This window comes from Callorhinchus milii, unplaced genomic scaffold (genome assembly GCF_018977255.1).
Source record: "Callorhinchus milii isolate IMCB2004 unplaced genomic scaffold, IMCB_Cmil_1.0 Scaffold4, whole genome shotgun sequence".
Lineage (NCBI taxonomy): Eukaryota > Metazoa > Chordata > Chondrichthyes > Chimaeriformes > Callorhinchidae > Callorhinchus > Callorhinchus milii.
The window spans coordinates 47,305,535-47,318,580 of NW_024704745.1; the positions used below are offsets into that span (position 1 = coordinate 47,305,535).

The following is a 13,046-nucleotide window of genomic DNA, read 5'->3' on the forward strand; positions in this document are numbered from 1 at the left end:
TCCCTTCTCCCCCCCCACTGACCCCAGCTCGGGTCTGAAATGCTATACACTGTCCAGCATCTTGGGTCATCCTCCCGACGTGAGGCGCTATACAAATGTAATCCTGCTGTTGTTGTTACCACATGAGTACAATGGAAAGAGGTCATTTGTTTTCTGATGAGCTCAGTGAGAAAGAGGCAAGCAAACACAATGCCGATGTCAGCTTGGCCCAGTTGGAGCACTCTTGCCCCTGAGTCAGAAAGTTGTGGATTCAAGCCCTATGATCTCATAGATAGGACCTCAGTTTACCGTCTCATCCAAAGGATGACACTTGATAATGCAGCATTTTATTGGAAGACACCTAGTGCTGGGGGTATTGCTTTGGAGTGTCAACTTGTTGACGAAGAGCTCAAATTCAGAAGGTTTACAACTGAGCTAGGCTGACACAATGCATGTTGTTGTTGGACGTTAAAGATCCCATGGCACTATTCTAAAGAGTAGGGAGTTTCTCATAGTGTCCTGGCCAAAAAAATTACAGTTAAAAAATTATTCATTGACTTTGCTACTGTTTGTGGGACAAACGTGCAAATTGGCTATGTTCACCTACAAATAGTTTACAAAATTTCTGAAGCACTTTAAAATATTTAGAAGGGGTACGTTACTATATCAAATGTTAATAAAAGGATTATTAATTTAATGTTCTCCTCATAATGAAACTGAATAAATTCATAACCCATCCCCACTAAAATATCTTATTAATCATTTCTTACATTCATTTTTTAAATTTGGATTTCTCCTTCCAATTTTCTCCCCCTCTTCTTTTGAAGGTGCTGACTCTTTGCTGAAATGTAGCTTCCCATATGTCTTTTGCTATATTTACGCATAGATTGTGTCAGAATCTTTCCATATATCTCTACATAGGAACTCTAGATACCATCTTGTCTGGAAATTGCAATACCTTTTCAGCCACAATATTAGCCTCAATATCTGCCTCTGGGCCTCTTAATGTTAGCCAAATTTTTTTTATTTTTTAAGAAATACAGCTTAAACAAGATACTGCATCACTTCACAATAAACATTACATCATAAAAGATTGAAATGTTGCTCCACAACAAAGTATTTGCAATAATTAACCTGAAAACTTTAAATCAGTATGAATAAGTTATTTCAAACTGCAGTGATTTTAAATTAAAAAATAGCTTGTTTGTTTTCCTGATGTATAGGGTACAGCCTTACTGACTGTAGACCAAAGAAGATGGGAAGACCTGAAGAGCAGATTAAAGATTGCTCAACCACTTCATCTTCCTCCCCGACCAGGCAGAGGTGTGTCACACTATTACTTAAAGCTTTCCAACTCTCAGCCCAAAACTTTCCAGCTTTTGAAGATACTGGATGGTTTTCTGGTTGTCAGTAAATTTACCAAACAGTGGAGATTAAGATGTGCTTGGAAAGGACTGTAAATTTACCAGTGTTCAAAAAAACAAGCCCCAATAAACTTGCAGTGTACCATAGTCTAAAACATATAAACTTTGTTGAATTCAGTAAGACATTTTTTTTAAATGAAATATGAAGTTAAAGCCTTGAACTGCTTTTTGAATTAATTTTTTTTTAAAAATTCAAACGTATTTTATAACTTTATAAGTGTAACATCTCTGTTGAAACCACAAGTATTTATTTTGTTTCCAGACAATGATGGCTTCAGAGCTAAAATGTATGATATTACCCAGCATCCGTTCTTCAAGAGATCCATAGCTGTACTGGTTCTGGCCCAGTCTGTGCTGCTTTCAGTAAAGGTAAGTACCATTCTAGACATGTATTGATTAACATTGGTGAGATAATTGGTGGTGTCCTGTAGCTCAGTGGTTAGAGCACTCACCTCCCAAGCGAGAGAACCTGGTTTTGATTCCCAGCAGGACAAAACCTGGCCAAGTTTCCTTACTCCACACGCCTCTTACCTAGCAGTAAGAACCCAGTTGTTAGTCGATTGGCGGATCACTTTTCCAGGGTTAATAATCCCTTCCAAAAATAAAAATTAAAAAAATAATAATTTGGTCACTCAATCCACTCCTGTTTGTGGGAAACAGCTCTGAGCAATTGGCTGCAGTGTTTCGCCCACAAAATGTACAGTCAATTCACTTTACAGTATATTCTGTGAAGCACTTTGAGACATGATAAAGCTCTATATCAAATGCAAGGATTATTATTATTATAATACCAGAATTGGAAATTTCATAAATGGAAAGAGAAAATACTGTGCATTTCAAACCTTTTGTTGAATTGAAAGCCTGAAAAAATGCAAGAGACTAATCTACAAGACTTGCCGGAACCAATCCATAAAGAGCAGACTCATTTGGTTTAGCTGACAATCCATGTTGTTGTATAAATCATTGAAACCAGAAAAACGGAAGGATGACAATGAAGCATTTAGGTCTTACAAAAATCAAAACAAATGTGTAAAACTTTGAAAAATATTAAACTTAGGTCAGTTTTAGATTTGAGAAAAAAAGATTGTTCCTTGATAACATGAATGCAGTTAACTTGTCTCCAGCACAGCTAATTTATGAACTATTGATTGTTAAACCTCAAATTGTCAATCAGGTTAAAATACTCTTTCTGTTCAATTACTAGTCTTGAAAATATATTAGTGTTTGTAGACTGTCTTGAAACATTGTGGCACTAATATTTTGTTTATTTTACAGTGGGATGTTGATGATCCAGTCACAGTTCCTTTAGCGACCATGTCAGTTGTTTTCACATTTATTTTTGTTCTTGAGGTAACATAACTTTTAGCACTTTAACTATTCTCTGCAAAATGAGTTGAGTTGTTTCCTACAGATATTAAATATCGACTGGGATAATCCTCATTTCCATTGTTATGTAACCAGAGCTGCCAAAGCTCCTTTAGTGGCAGATCAATTTAGTTGACTGACATGACAGAAAGGTTTGTTTTAGCTGACAAACCATGTTGTTGTATAAATCATTGAAAAGGAATTGAAACCAGGAAAACAGAAGGATGACGATGAAGCATATGCAAAACTCAAAGTAAATGTGTAAAAGTTTGAAAAATATTAAACTTAGGTCAGCTTTAGATATGAGAAAAAGAAGATTGTTCCTTGGTAACACGAATGCAGTTAACTTGTCTCCAGCACAGCTAATTTATGATTATTATAATTGTTAAATCTCAAATTCTCAATCAGGTTAAAATACTCTTCCTGTTCAGTAGTTATATTACTTGTCTTGGAAATGTATTGGTGAGAGAACATGCCTTGAAGATTTTCTTCCACATATAGTTAACAGTGAGCCTGTTTATTTCAAATGAAAAATTAATCGTCAATATGTTTTGAAGTAACACTTCTATGTGCTGAGAAGATTATATTGGTTTATAATGAGAACAAAAGGATAATGCAATGTGAAATTACTTTTCAATAGGTCTCCTTTAAAGAAGTAGTAGAGCTAAGCTGAATGACTTCCCCTAGATATTTTCCTCAAGTTCACTTTTTAAAATTAGTTCATCTCCATTTACTCATTAGTTCTGCAGGAGCAGATAGCCAGGAATGATGGAAGAATGGAAAGGAAAATGTTTCTTTCTGCTAGTTTTCTTCTGTGATCTTTACTTTCCACACATTAGTGTGGTAGAATTTTATTGGCAACACATCTAGGTGTGATAGTAGGTGGCAGCTGCTTCATGGCATTACTGTCAGCCTAGCCCAGTTGATTGTACTCTCTTCTCTAAGTCAGGGCTTTCAAATCCCGCATCAGGAATTTGAATAGTCCAGCCTGGCAGTCCAGTGCAGTGCTGATGGAGGAGTGCATTGTTGGACATGCTGTCTTTCAGATGAGCCGCTAAAGCAAGGTTCTGTCTTGTCTATTCAGGTAGACATTAAAGATCCCATGGCACTATTTGAAAAGGGAAGAGGGTTTCTCCCACTGTACTAACCAACAATCCTCTGGATCAAAATTGGACATTCACTTTATGCATCTGGGACATTACTGTGTGCAAATTGGTTATGTTCATCTGCAAAATATACAATCTGTGCTGTATATCCCGTGAAGCACTTTGAGGCCTCCTCCTGACACGAAAGGTGCTAAATCAAATGTGAGGATTATTAGTATATCTATTGAGGGGGTAGGGTTCTAGTTTTGTCCACTGGTTAGTGGGTCTTTCTCTGTCTATCTACCTGAGTTTGATGGCAGTTCAGCCAGAGCAGCTTCTCTGTATTATCTCAATCCCATGACAGTGTTTGTGGACCATTACAGGTTTTTGAGCTTCCTGCCGTGAAAGACATTGTGACAGGTGGCAGTCTCCTGTGTCAGGATTAGATACTCTTAACTTATTTTTTTTTGGCCTGGCTGAAAACAAGCTCAAAGGCAATGACGACCAACCTTTTTTGGCCACTATTAATAATATTTTCTTGATTGATAAGTATCAATCAAGAAAAACTGGAAACACACTATTGTTTTAAAGCAGACTCACCTGGACTAGTGCGCATGTCTGGGCGGGGTGGACGGTGATTCTTGATGGCCTCGCGGGCTACTGGTTGGCCACCACTGCTCTAGGGGTTACTTTTTCAATCAACTGAATACCAAAATGTAATCCTAAAATGGTCATGCAGTTCTATCTATTAAAATTGCAAGAATGGTTTCAGAGACTACTAGAAACAGTAATTTGATTATGAGTGAATATTATAATGAAATGTAATATAGGGATCATAGGATTCTCATGTTAGACATATCACTTGGTGAATGTGAAAGTCACTATTGCCATCATCACATTCACAAAACTGTGCAATAAGCTTTGTAAGTAAACTCCTGACCTTCATATTCAGCTTCAGTTTTTATCTGTACCAGCACAAGTCAATCTTTTTACATTATCTGTTTGTTTCAGGTAACCATGAAGATCACTGCTATGTCACCAGCTGGTTTTTGGCAAAGCCGACGAAATCGTTATGATCTATTGGTCACATCACTTGCTGTTATATGGGTGATACTACACTTTGCTTTACTAGTAAGTAATCTGCTCCGTCTCATTTAATAATAATAAATAATAATTCTTACATTTGATATAGCGCCTTATCACATCATGAGACATCTCAAAGAGCTTTGCAGGAAACACCATAATGTGGAATGGCGGTGTATTTTTGTGGGTGAAGCACGGCAGCTAGTTGTGCACAGCAATATACCACAAACAACCGTGGAGTGAGTGACCAATTTTATTTGGAGGATTATTGGCCAGAAACTCCCTTCTCTTTTTGAATAGTGCGATGGGATCTTTAACATCCACCTTAACAGGCAAATGGAACCTCGATTTAACATCTCATCTGAATGACGGCACCTCCAACAATGCAACACCCCCAACACTGCATTGAAGTGTCAGCTTAAATATGTGATTCCAAGTCCCAACATGGGACTTGAACCCCCAATCTTCTGACTCAGAAGTGTGAGTGCTATCACTGCACCAGGCTAACACATTTATGTATTGTAAACTTTGGAACAGTGCCAACTAGTCAGAGTGGCATTTTAGTTCCTGGAACAAGAACAGGTTGCTCTGAAAACTACTGCCTACTGCCACAGTAGGTTTATTTTGCAATTTTTCTCAGGACTATTCAAATTTTTAGATGTATCTTTAGATGATAGATTAAACCAATGTTTCACCTGCCTTTCCAAGTAGATTTTAAAGAACCCTGATACTGTTTGAAAAACATAGTTTATTCTCTTGTCCTCACCAACAAATACTGCATTTAATTTGGTCATTCACTTCCTGGCTGTTTCTGGAATATTGGAATAATAATCCTTGCATTTGATATTGTGCCTTATCACATTGTTGAAATGTCTCAAAGTACTTCATAGAATACAGTGGATTGACTGTGTATTTTATGGGCACAACTCCAACTAGAGTTAAGGTTTGCGCTTTAAATGTTGTGCTGTATTTATTGGTGAACACAGCAGCCATTTGTCCTATGTACAAATTGGCAACGGTGTTAACCAACCAATACAGTCACTGCACTTTACTGTAATTGCTATAAAGCGTTTTAAGATGACTCAATGTTATAGGTATTATATTGAATGCAAAGAACATTATTGATCTTTTTTATAGGCTTACATATATATATATACTTGTTTTACAAAGTACAAAACATAGCAGTGAGTCATCATTGAAAGCATTTATTTACAAGCATTTGCTTATTCACACAATTTATCGAAAAGCAATGTCCCTTAAATTATTCAAGTTTTCTATTCAGAGCATTCTCCTTGGCAATTTTAAAGAATTAATTTACATCCAACAATAAAAATAATGCTCTTTACCAAAGAAAGAATTAGTGTATCTAGTGATCAATACACTGTTGAGGTTTTCTATTGTCCAGCAAATTAATTCCTACTCTCTTTGTTAAAAAAGAGTATTAGGCTTTTATTAGGCCAAACGCTGAGTTTCGCCCAAAAATACACAGTCAATCCACTTTACAATATACTCTGTGAAGCGCTTTGAGACGTCTCAATGACGTGAAAAAGCGATATATCAAATGCAAGGGTTATTATTATTTGTAGTAGAATTAGGCAACAAATACATGTGCAAGAATAAAAACACTTCCTTGTTACTTTTTCAAGCAATGCAATGTTTAATATGGGGTGGAGCAAAATGTAGTAAATATCTATTGAGGTTTATGGGAGAGAAGGAACTGGGAGGGAGATAGGCAAATATTTTTCCCCTTGTTACCTGCTTCAGACATCACCTCTATTCTGGCAGGATGTGTAATGCACAAGGCACAGAAACTTCTTATTTTGGTACGAAATTGGTGATTATGTTCTCGAAAGGCCTTAGAATGATCATGCCATGAGAAGTGAAAAATGTCATCTTGGTGCACTAGGTAGTGCATTTCTGAGTTTAGAACTGAAGATCTTTGTTGATGTTAAGTATTCCAATTTTTACATTGAATCATGCTGTGCTTGATCTTCAAAGTGCACAATTTTGAAAGACAAGTTAAAGCTGTATTCTGCAAACCAATACTGAAATAAATTTTGCGATGGCTTGATGACTGTCACAAGTGGCATTCAGGCCCAAATATTGGTGGGGGAGAGTTGTTTACCCAAATGGTCAAGTTGTCAACTGTGACATTCCCAGGAGTGTAAAATCTGAGGAAGTGATAATTATCACTGGCAATAATTCTGATATCCAGTGTTTCACTTTGCACCCCAATGTGAACATTCTGTTTAGTGGATGAATATGGAAATTAACTCTGGAAGGGGAACATAAGATAAGAATTTAAATTGCTTCATATTCTCTGCCCCACTCAAACTCCACATCTACATCCACAGAGAGAGAAGCAGAATGGCATGGTTTTATTAGCCAATTTGTAAACGTTTTAGTTCTAGCGATATTTGGGGAAGTTGGACTCTGTTAAAAATCTACAGTACTTGTTGGAAAGGACTGACAAGTGGATCATTACATGATATGCCTGCAGATCTTTGGGTTGCTGTAACCATAATGAATCATGCAGCATCATAGGTCTTTGTCAGAGGATACCAATGAAGAGAGTGACCTAAAGCAGTTTGGTGTCACTTCATTTTCAACATAGCGAAAATGAGTTTGTACCCGATGCTCAAATTACTCCAGGTGAAAGATTTCAGAAAGACATTGCTTGTCATATGGTCTCCAAATCTTATTAATAAAACTGAAAGATCCCTTCCTTCCTAATCAGTCTCTTGATAAATTACAGAATGAATACACATACATGATGGGAGCCTGTGTAATTGTGTTCCGATTCTTTTCCATTTGTGGAAAGCATGTGAGTACTTGGGAAGAATTTAGATCTCTGCATTTCAGTGCAGCATGCCATGATTGGAAATCAGTAAACATGTGGCTGCCTGCCTTCCATTTATCTGTGGTGCTAAAACATGCTGTGCATTTTTTTCATGTTCATTGTGTCCAGTGCTGAATGAATTGACTGTACTGAACATGCTTCATGCCCATTCATTGCATTCATTTGTGTTTTTGCTTTGATTTGTTTGTTTCTCTCGGACAACCACAACAAGAAGTCATGGTACGGATTGACATGTCCATCATCTTTGGTGACCTGAAGAGGCAGGGGTTTGATCTCTGGTTTCTTCAAGGAATTCAACCATCCCTATTTCAGGTTCATGTCTAAAGCAGCAGTCGGCTAGGTGATCACAGAGGGAAACAAACCACCTTTCTTTCCCATTGACAAAAATGTAACATTAAACCTTAATTAACATTAAAGGTAATCTGCCTCACTCAGGCATTTTCAATTTATTGAAGTTAATCCTTATTACAGGTAACATATTAACTGATTTACATAAAAAGCATGAGCATTGCAAAAAAGAACATTCTTCTTGAAATTACATCTGAAAAGTGTTTAAATTCAAATCTCAAACATTTGTTTCATTAAGTAGAAACACTCCCAAAATAATTTCATGATGATGATATTTTATGTCTGGTCCTTTGGCTTTTCTGTACTTTGTAATTTTATTGTGCTCTAAGAGTACAAAGACTTGTAATCTGGGGAGAGGGAAATCTATCTTTTTGCTTCTAGGTAACCCTGAAGATGTTATTGCTGACAGTGGTTGTCAGCATGTACAAGAGTATTTTCATTATTGTGGGAATGTCCCTGCTGCTTCTCTGTTACGCCTTTGCGGGAGTTGTTCTTTTTGGAACCGTAAAATACGGAGAGAATATTAACAGGTTTGCATATTTTTAATAAAATTTAGATTTTTACATTTATATTTATTCTAATGAGATCCATACTACATCTGGGACATTTATACAGTAACCTTTGAGAGAAAGGATTGTCATGAATACCAGAAACAAAGTCATACAACAACTCCACTGCCCCACCATTTTTTAAATAACAGCTTGTTTCCAATGTTTGCCTTATTGTATTTTCTCCTTTGTGTAATATAAGATTGTTTGGGTTGGAGAGCAGGTAGGTATACCAACCTTATCCGGCATTTAGGAAACAAATATGCCTTCTTCCCGTAGGGAAGTGCCTATCGTCTCCTTGGGTTTTCGTCAATGATACATTATGGGATGTTTTTCTTGTAAGCTCAGTGGACCAGCAATGAATTCATCCATCTAGTGTCACAAAAGTCAATTAAGGTTTTTTCTATATAGGTTTTGTTGCTGATAATGCAATAGGATGAATTTGCTGTTGTACAGTCTGAACTTTGTTTTCAGAGATTTAGTATTTCTCCAGATGTAATTTGGTAAGGGTACCAACTCGGATCACTTGCGAGACAATAACAACACCAGTAATGGTTTTAATCAAATTGTTTCTTTGCTGAGAATGAATGCAATCAAACATACAAAATAAAATCTCAATTAAAATATAAAGTATAGTCAAGTATAGTAACAACAATTCTATATTAAAACAGTATAATAGTGGCGACCAACTCAGAGATTATGATTATGATCAGTTACCGTCTCTGGGAGAGGATAGCATACCAGCTCCTTTCTTAAAGTGTCTCTCTCTGAACCTAACTAAACTTCTTTCTTTTATCCCCAAGAGTCTGTGTACGTGATGTTTGGTATCAGTCACCGCATCCATTGGCCCCTCTTAGAGGCCCAGAAAACATTCTGCGCAAGGCACCGGGCCTCAAGGCCATTTTCACAGTCAGACAATAAGAGCTTCTTCAGTAAACAGCCTGTGTATCAGTCTCTGCCTCATAATAACAACAAAACCAGGGTCACTAGATGGCTTCTTGCAGCAATTTAACTCAAAGTCACATTTTGTTTTATCCTTTCCTTACATAACTGTCTTGTCAACTTTAGCTGAAAGCTTTCCTCTATGCATTAACCTCAAGACCAATGGATCATGGCTTCAAAATAAGGACAACAAAAGTAAATTAAAGAGCGATTAGTTTAGAAAGAACTATAGAAATTTACAGCACAGAAGAAGGTTATTCAGACTATTGTATTTATACTGGTTCTTTGAAAGAGCAATCCATTTAGTCCCATTCATCTGCCTTATCCCCATATTCCTGTAAGTTATCTTTTTTTTAGATATGTGTGTGCAGCAAACTAGATATGTTCCTAGGTATTAGAAGTATTCAGGATTAATAGGTGATAAGAGAAACTTTTGGAAAGTTGGATGGAGCAATGTTGTAGATTTGTCTGAAACTTCCTACATAATATTAATATTGCTGCATATTACTTCCATGAAGAATTTAGAATAACACCATTTTAATGAGCTGAGTAAAATAAATTAGTTATAATTTTTGCACAGAATAGACTCCAGCAAATAATTAACGTTTACAATAGAGATGGTGCAATTAAAGTTTGTAAAGCTAAGCAATTCAATGGTACTTAACATGCATCTACTAAAGTATTCTGCAATTCTTGCTGTGCAGACATGCAAACTTCTCCTCTGCTGGAAAAGCCATCACAGTCCTGTTTAGAATTGTTACGGGGGAAGACTGGAATAAAATTATGCATGACTGCATGGTGAGTCACTTTTTCCTTATAAGAAATATTAGACTGCCTTGTAATCTATCATTTGTTGTGGAGGTTTTTTTTAAATCAGCTAGAAAAATACTGACTCCTCTGTTTAACTATTTTCTTCATGTGCAGAAGCCAAACGTAGCTCTAAGTAAGGAGCTTTGTACATAAATTGGAGGTGCAAGAACACTCAAATGGCAAATCCACCGAGTTATTGGCGCCTCACACGGAGACAATGGGTAGTAGTTTAGGGAGAGAGCAGGTTGGAGAGATAGGGGGGTGCCAGGGAGTGAAGTGATTTAAATACAGGAAGCCATGAAGTTTGACAAGGACTGGGGTAACGGAGGTACGAAGTTTAGTGCGGGTGAGAACACGGGCAGCAGAGTTTTGAATTAGTTGAATTTTGTGAATAGTGGAGCAGGGGAGACCAGCGAGGAGGGTGTTTGATCAGTCGTATAATATAGCTCAAACTACTGCCCCATCTCCAACCTCCCTTTCCACTCCAAGGTCCTGGAACAAGTTGTTGCTTCCCAGCTTTGCTCTTTCCTCTCCCACCACTCCCTTCATGAACCCTTCCAATCGGGTTTCCGTGCCACCCATAGCACAGAAACAGTCCTGGTCAAAGTGACAAATGACATTCTTTCCATCTGTGACCAGGGCTCCCTCTGCCTCCTCATCCTCCTTGACTTCTCTGCTGCCTTCGACACCATCGACCACTCTATCCTCATCCACCGTCTCTTTTCTCACCTCAACCTTCATGGCTCTGTCCTTGGTTGGTTCAGATCGTACCTCTCACACCACTTCCACTTCATCTCCACAAATGGTTTCGCCTCTACCCCCGCACCATCTTGTGCAGCGTTCCTCAGGGCTCTGTCCTTGGTCTCCCTCCTCTTCAATATCTATATGCTCCCTCTTGGTGACATCATCCGCAGACATGGAGTCAACTTCCACATATACGCGGATGACACCCAACTGTACCTCTTTGCCTCCACCCTTGACTCCAGGACCACTGCTGTCCTGACAGAATGTCTGTCAGACATCAAGTCCTGGCTGAAAGCAAATTTTCTTCAGTTGAACGTCAACAAGACCGAGGCACTCCTGATTGGCTCCCGTCAACGCCTCCACACCTCAGGTGCTCACCACATCACTATCCATGGATGCACATTCCACCTCACTAAGCTAGTCCGGAACCTTGACATCTTGTTTGACCCTCAACTATCCTTTCTACCCCACATCTAACCCCCTACCATCCTGCCTGCTCTGCCTTCCCCTACCTCACAACATTGTCAGTCTCCATCACTGTCTCACACCGTAGACCGCCAAAACCCTCATACACGCTTTCGTTACATTGAAGCTTGACTGTGCAAACTCCTTGCTTGTCAGCCTCCCCAACTCCTCCCTCTACAGGCTGCAGATCATCCAGAAGCCAATGTCCTCTCCCACACCATGACCCTATCACCCCCACTGGCTTCCCATCCCACAGGATACAGTTCAAGATCCTGGTCCTCACCTAAAAAGCCCTTCATGGTCTTGCTCCCCCCTGTTATACTCAATTATACGCTATTACAACAACAACAAAATTACATTTGTATAGCGCCTTTCCCATCGGGAGGACCTCCTAACCCCCTACCATCCTGCCTGCTCCCTCTGCTCAGTGGGCTCCGGCCTGCTTCACATCCCCCACCTCGCTCACTCCACTATTGGCAAGTGGGCATTCTGTCACTCTGCCCCTACCCTCTGGAACTCCATCCTGCAGTCCCTCAAACTCGCCCCCTCCCTTACCTCCTTCAAGACCCATCTCAAAACCCTCCTCTTTGATCACCCTGCTTCCCCATCGCCCTCCACTCTTCCTGATCCCAACCCACAGCTCGTGTCTGAAATTCTGACTGTCCAGCGCCTTGGACGTCCTCCCGAAGGGAAAGGCGCTATACAAATGTAATTTTGTTGTTGTTGTAATAACGTATAATTGAATATAATAGCGTAATTGTGTATTATCTATAGGTGTATGGCGGCAAAATGTTGACAGTTCTTTCCATGTCTCTGGCAGGTTCAGCCACCTTTCTGCTCTCATGATGATGAGAATTACTGGGAAACAGACTGTGGACACTATGCTGGAGCTCTTATGTACTTCTGTTCATTTTATGTCATCATTGCATATATAATGTTAAATTTGCTTGTTGGTAAGTAGGCCTGTTTTTATGTTTCAAACCAGAGTGCAATTTGCTTGATGATAATTAACTTTCAATCTCAAAATAAAAGCATGAGTTGGATATTGCAGAACTCTGATTTTTAAATGGAGAAAGATCCCTTTTTAACTTCTATGAGCAGAAAACATTGACCATAGATATGGTACATTGTCTTATACAAATATATGAGTTGTATTGTAGAAGTAATTGCTTATCATTCATAATAATTTCAGCTTCATTTTCCTTTACGTAAACTTATTTTCTGTCTGGATTCACCTTATGTGACAGGAGTGGAATGTTATCGGAAAATATGTTCTTCTTACCTGACAGAAACAAATGTTTTGCTAAAANCAAAATGGGTTATATTATCATTGTATTATCCAGCATTTTGATTGTGTTGTATATTCCAATTCATTCACAGAGTAATCCTTAGT

At 38.4% G+C, this 13,046-nt stretch overlaps 1 protein-coding gene and 1 non-coding gene across 2 annotated transcripts in view; both read left to right on the plus strand.

Moving 5' to 3' along the window:
- nalcn (sodium leak channel, non-selective) overlaps nucleotides 1-13,046 on the plus strand; it is a 211,259-nt gene that overhangs the window by 183,177 nt on the left and 15,036 nt on the right. The window contains exons 31-38 of the mRNA XM_007887033.2: nucleotides 1,203-1,302; nucleotides 1,666-1,772; nucleotides 2,679-2,753; nucleotides 4,865-4,984; nucleotides 7,692-7,760; nucleotides 8,526-8,674; nucleotides 10,339-10,432; nucleotides 12,474-12,606. Of these exons, the coding sequence (XP_007885224.1) occupies nucleotides 1,203-1,302; nucleotides 1,666-1,772; nucleotides 2,679-2,753; nucleotides 4,865-4,984; nucleotides 7,692-7,760; nucleotides 8,526-8,674; nucleotides 10,339-10,432; nucleotides 12,474-12,606 (847 nt within the window). The remainder of the gene's footprint in view (nucleotides 1-1,202; nucleotides 1,303-1,665; nucleotides 1,773-2,678; nucleotides 2,754-4,864; nucleotides 4,985-7,691; nucleotides 7,761-8,525; nucleotides 8,675-10,338; nucleotides 10,433-12,473; nucleotides 12,607-13,046) is intronic.
- trnag-ccc lies at nucleotides 1,825-1,897 on the plus strand. Its single transcript has one exon. It is a non-coding gene; the product is annotated as a tRNA-Gly (tRNA).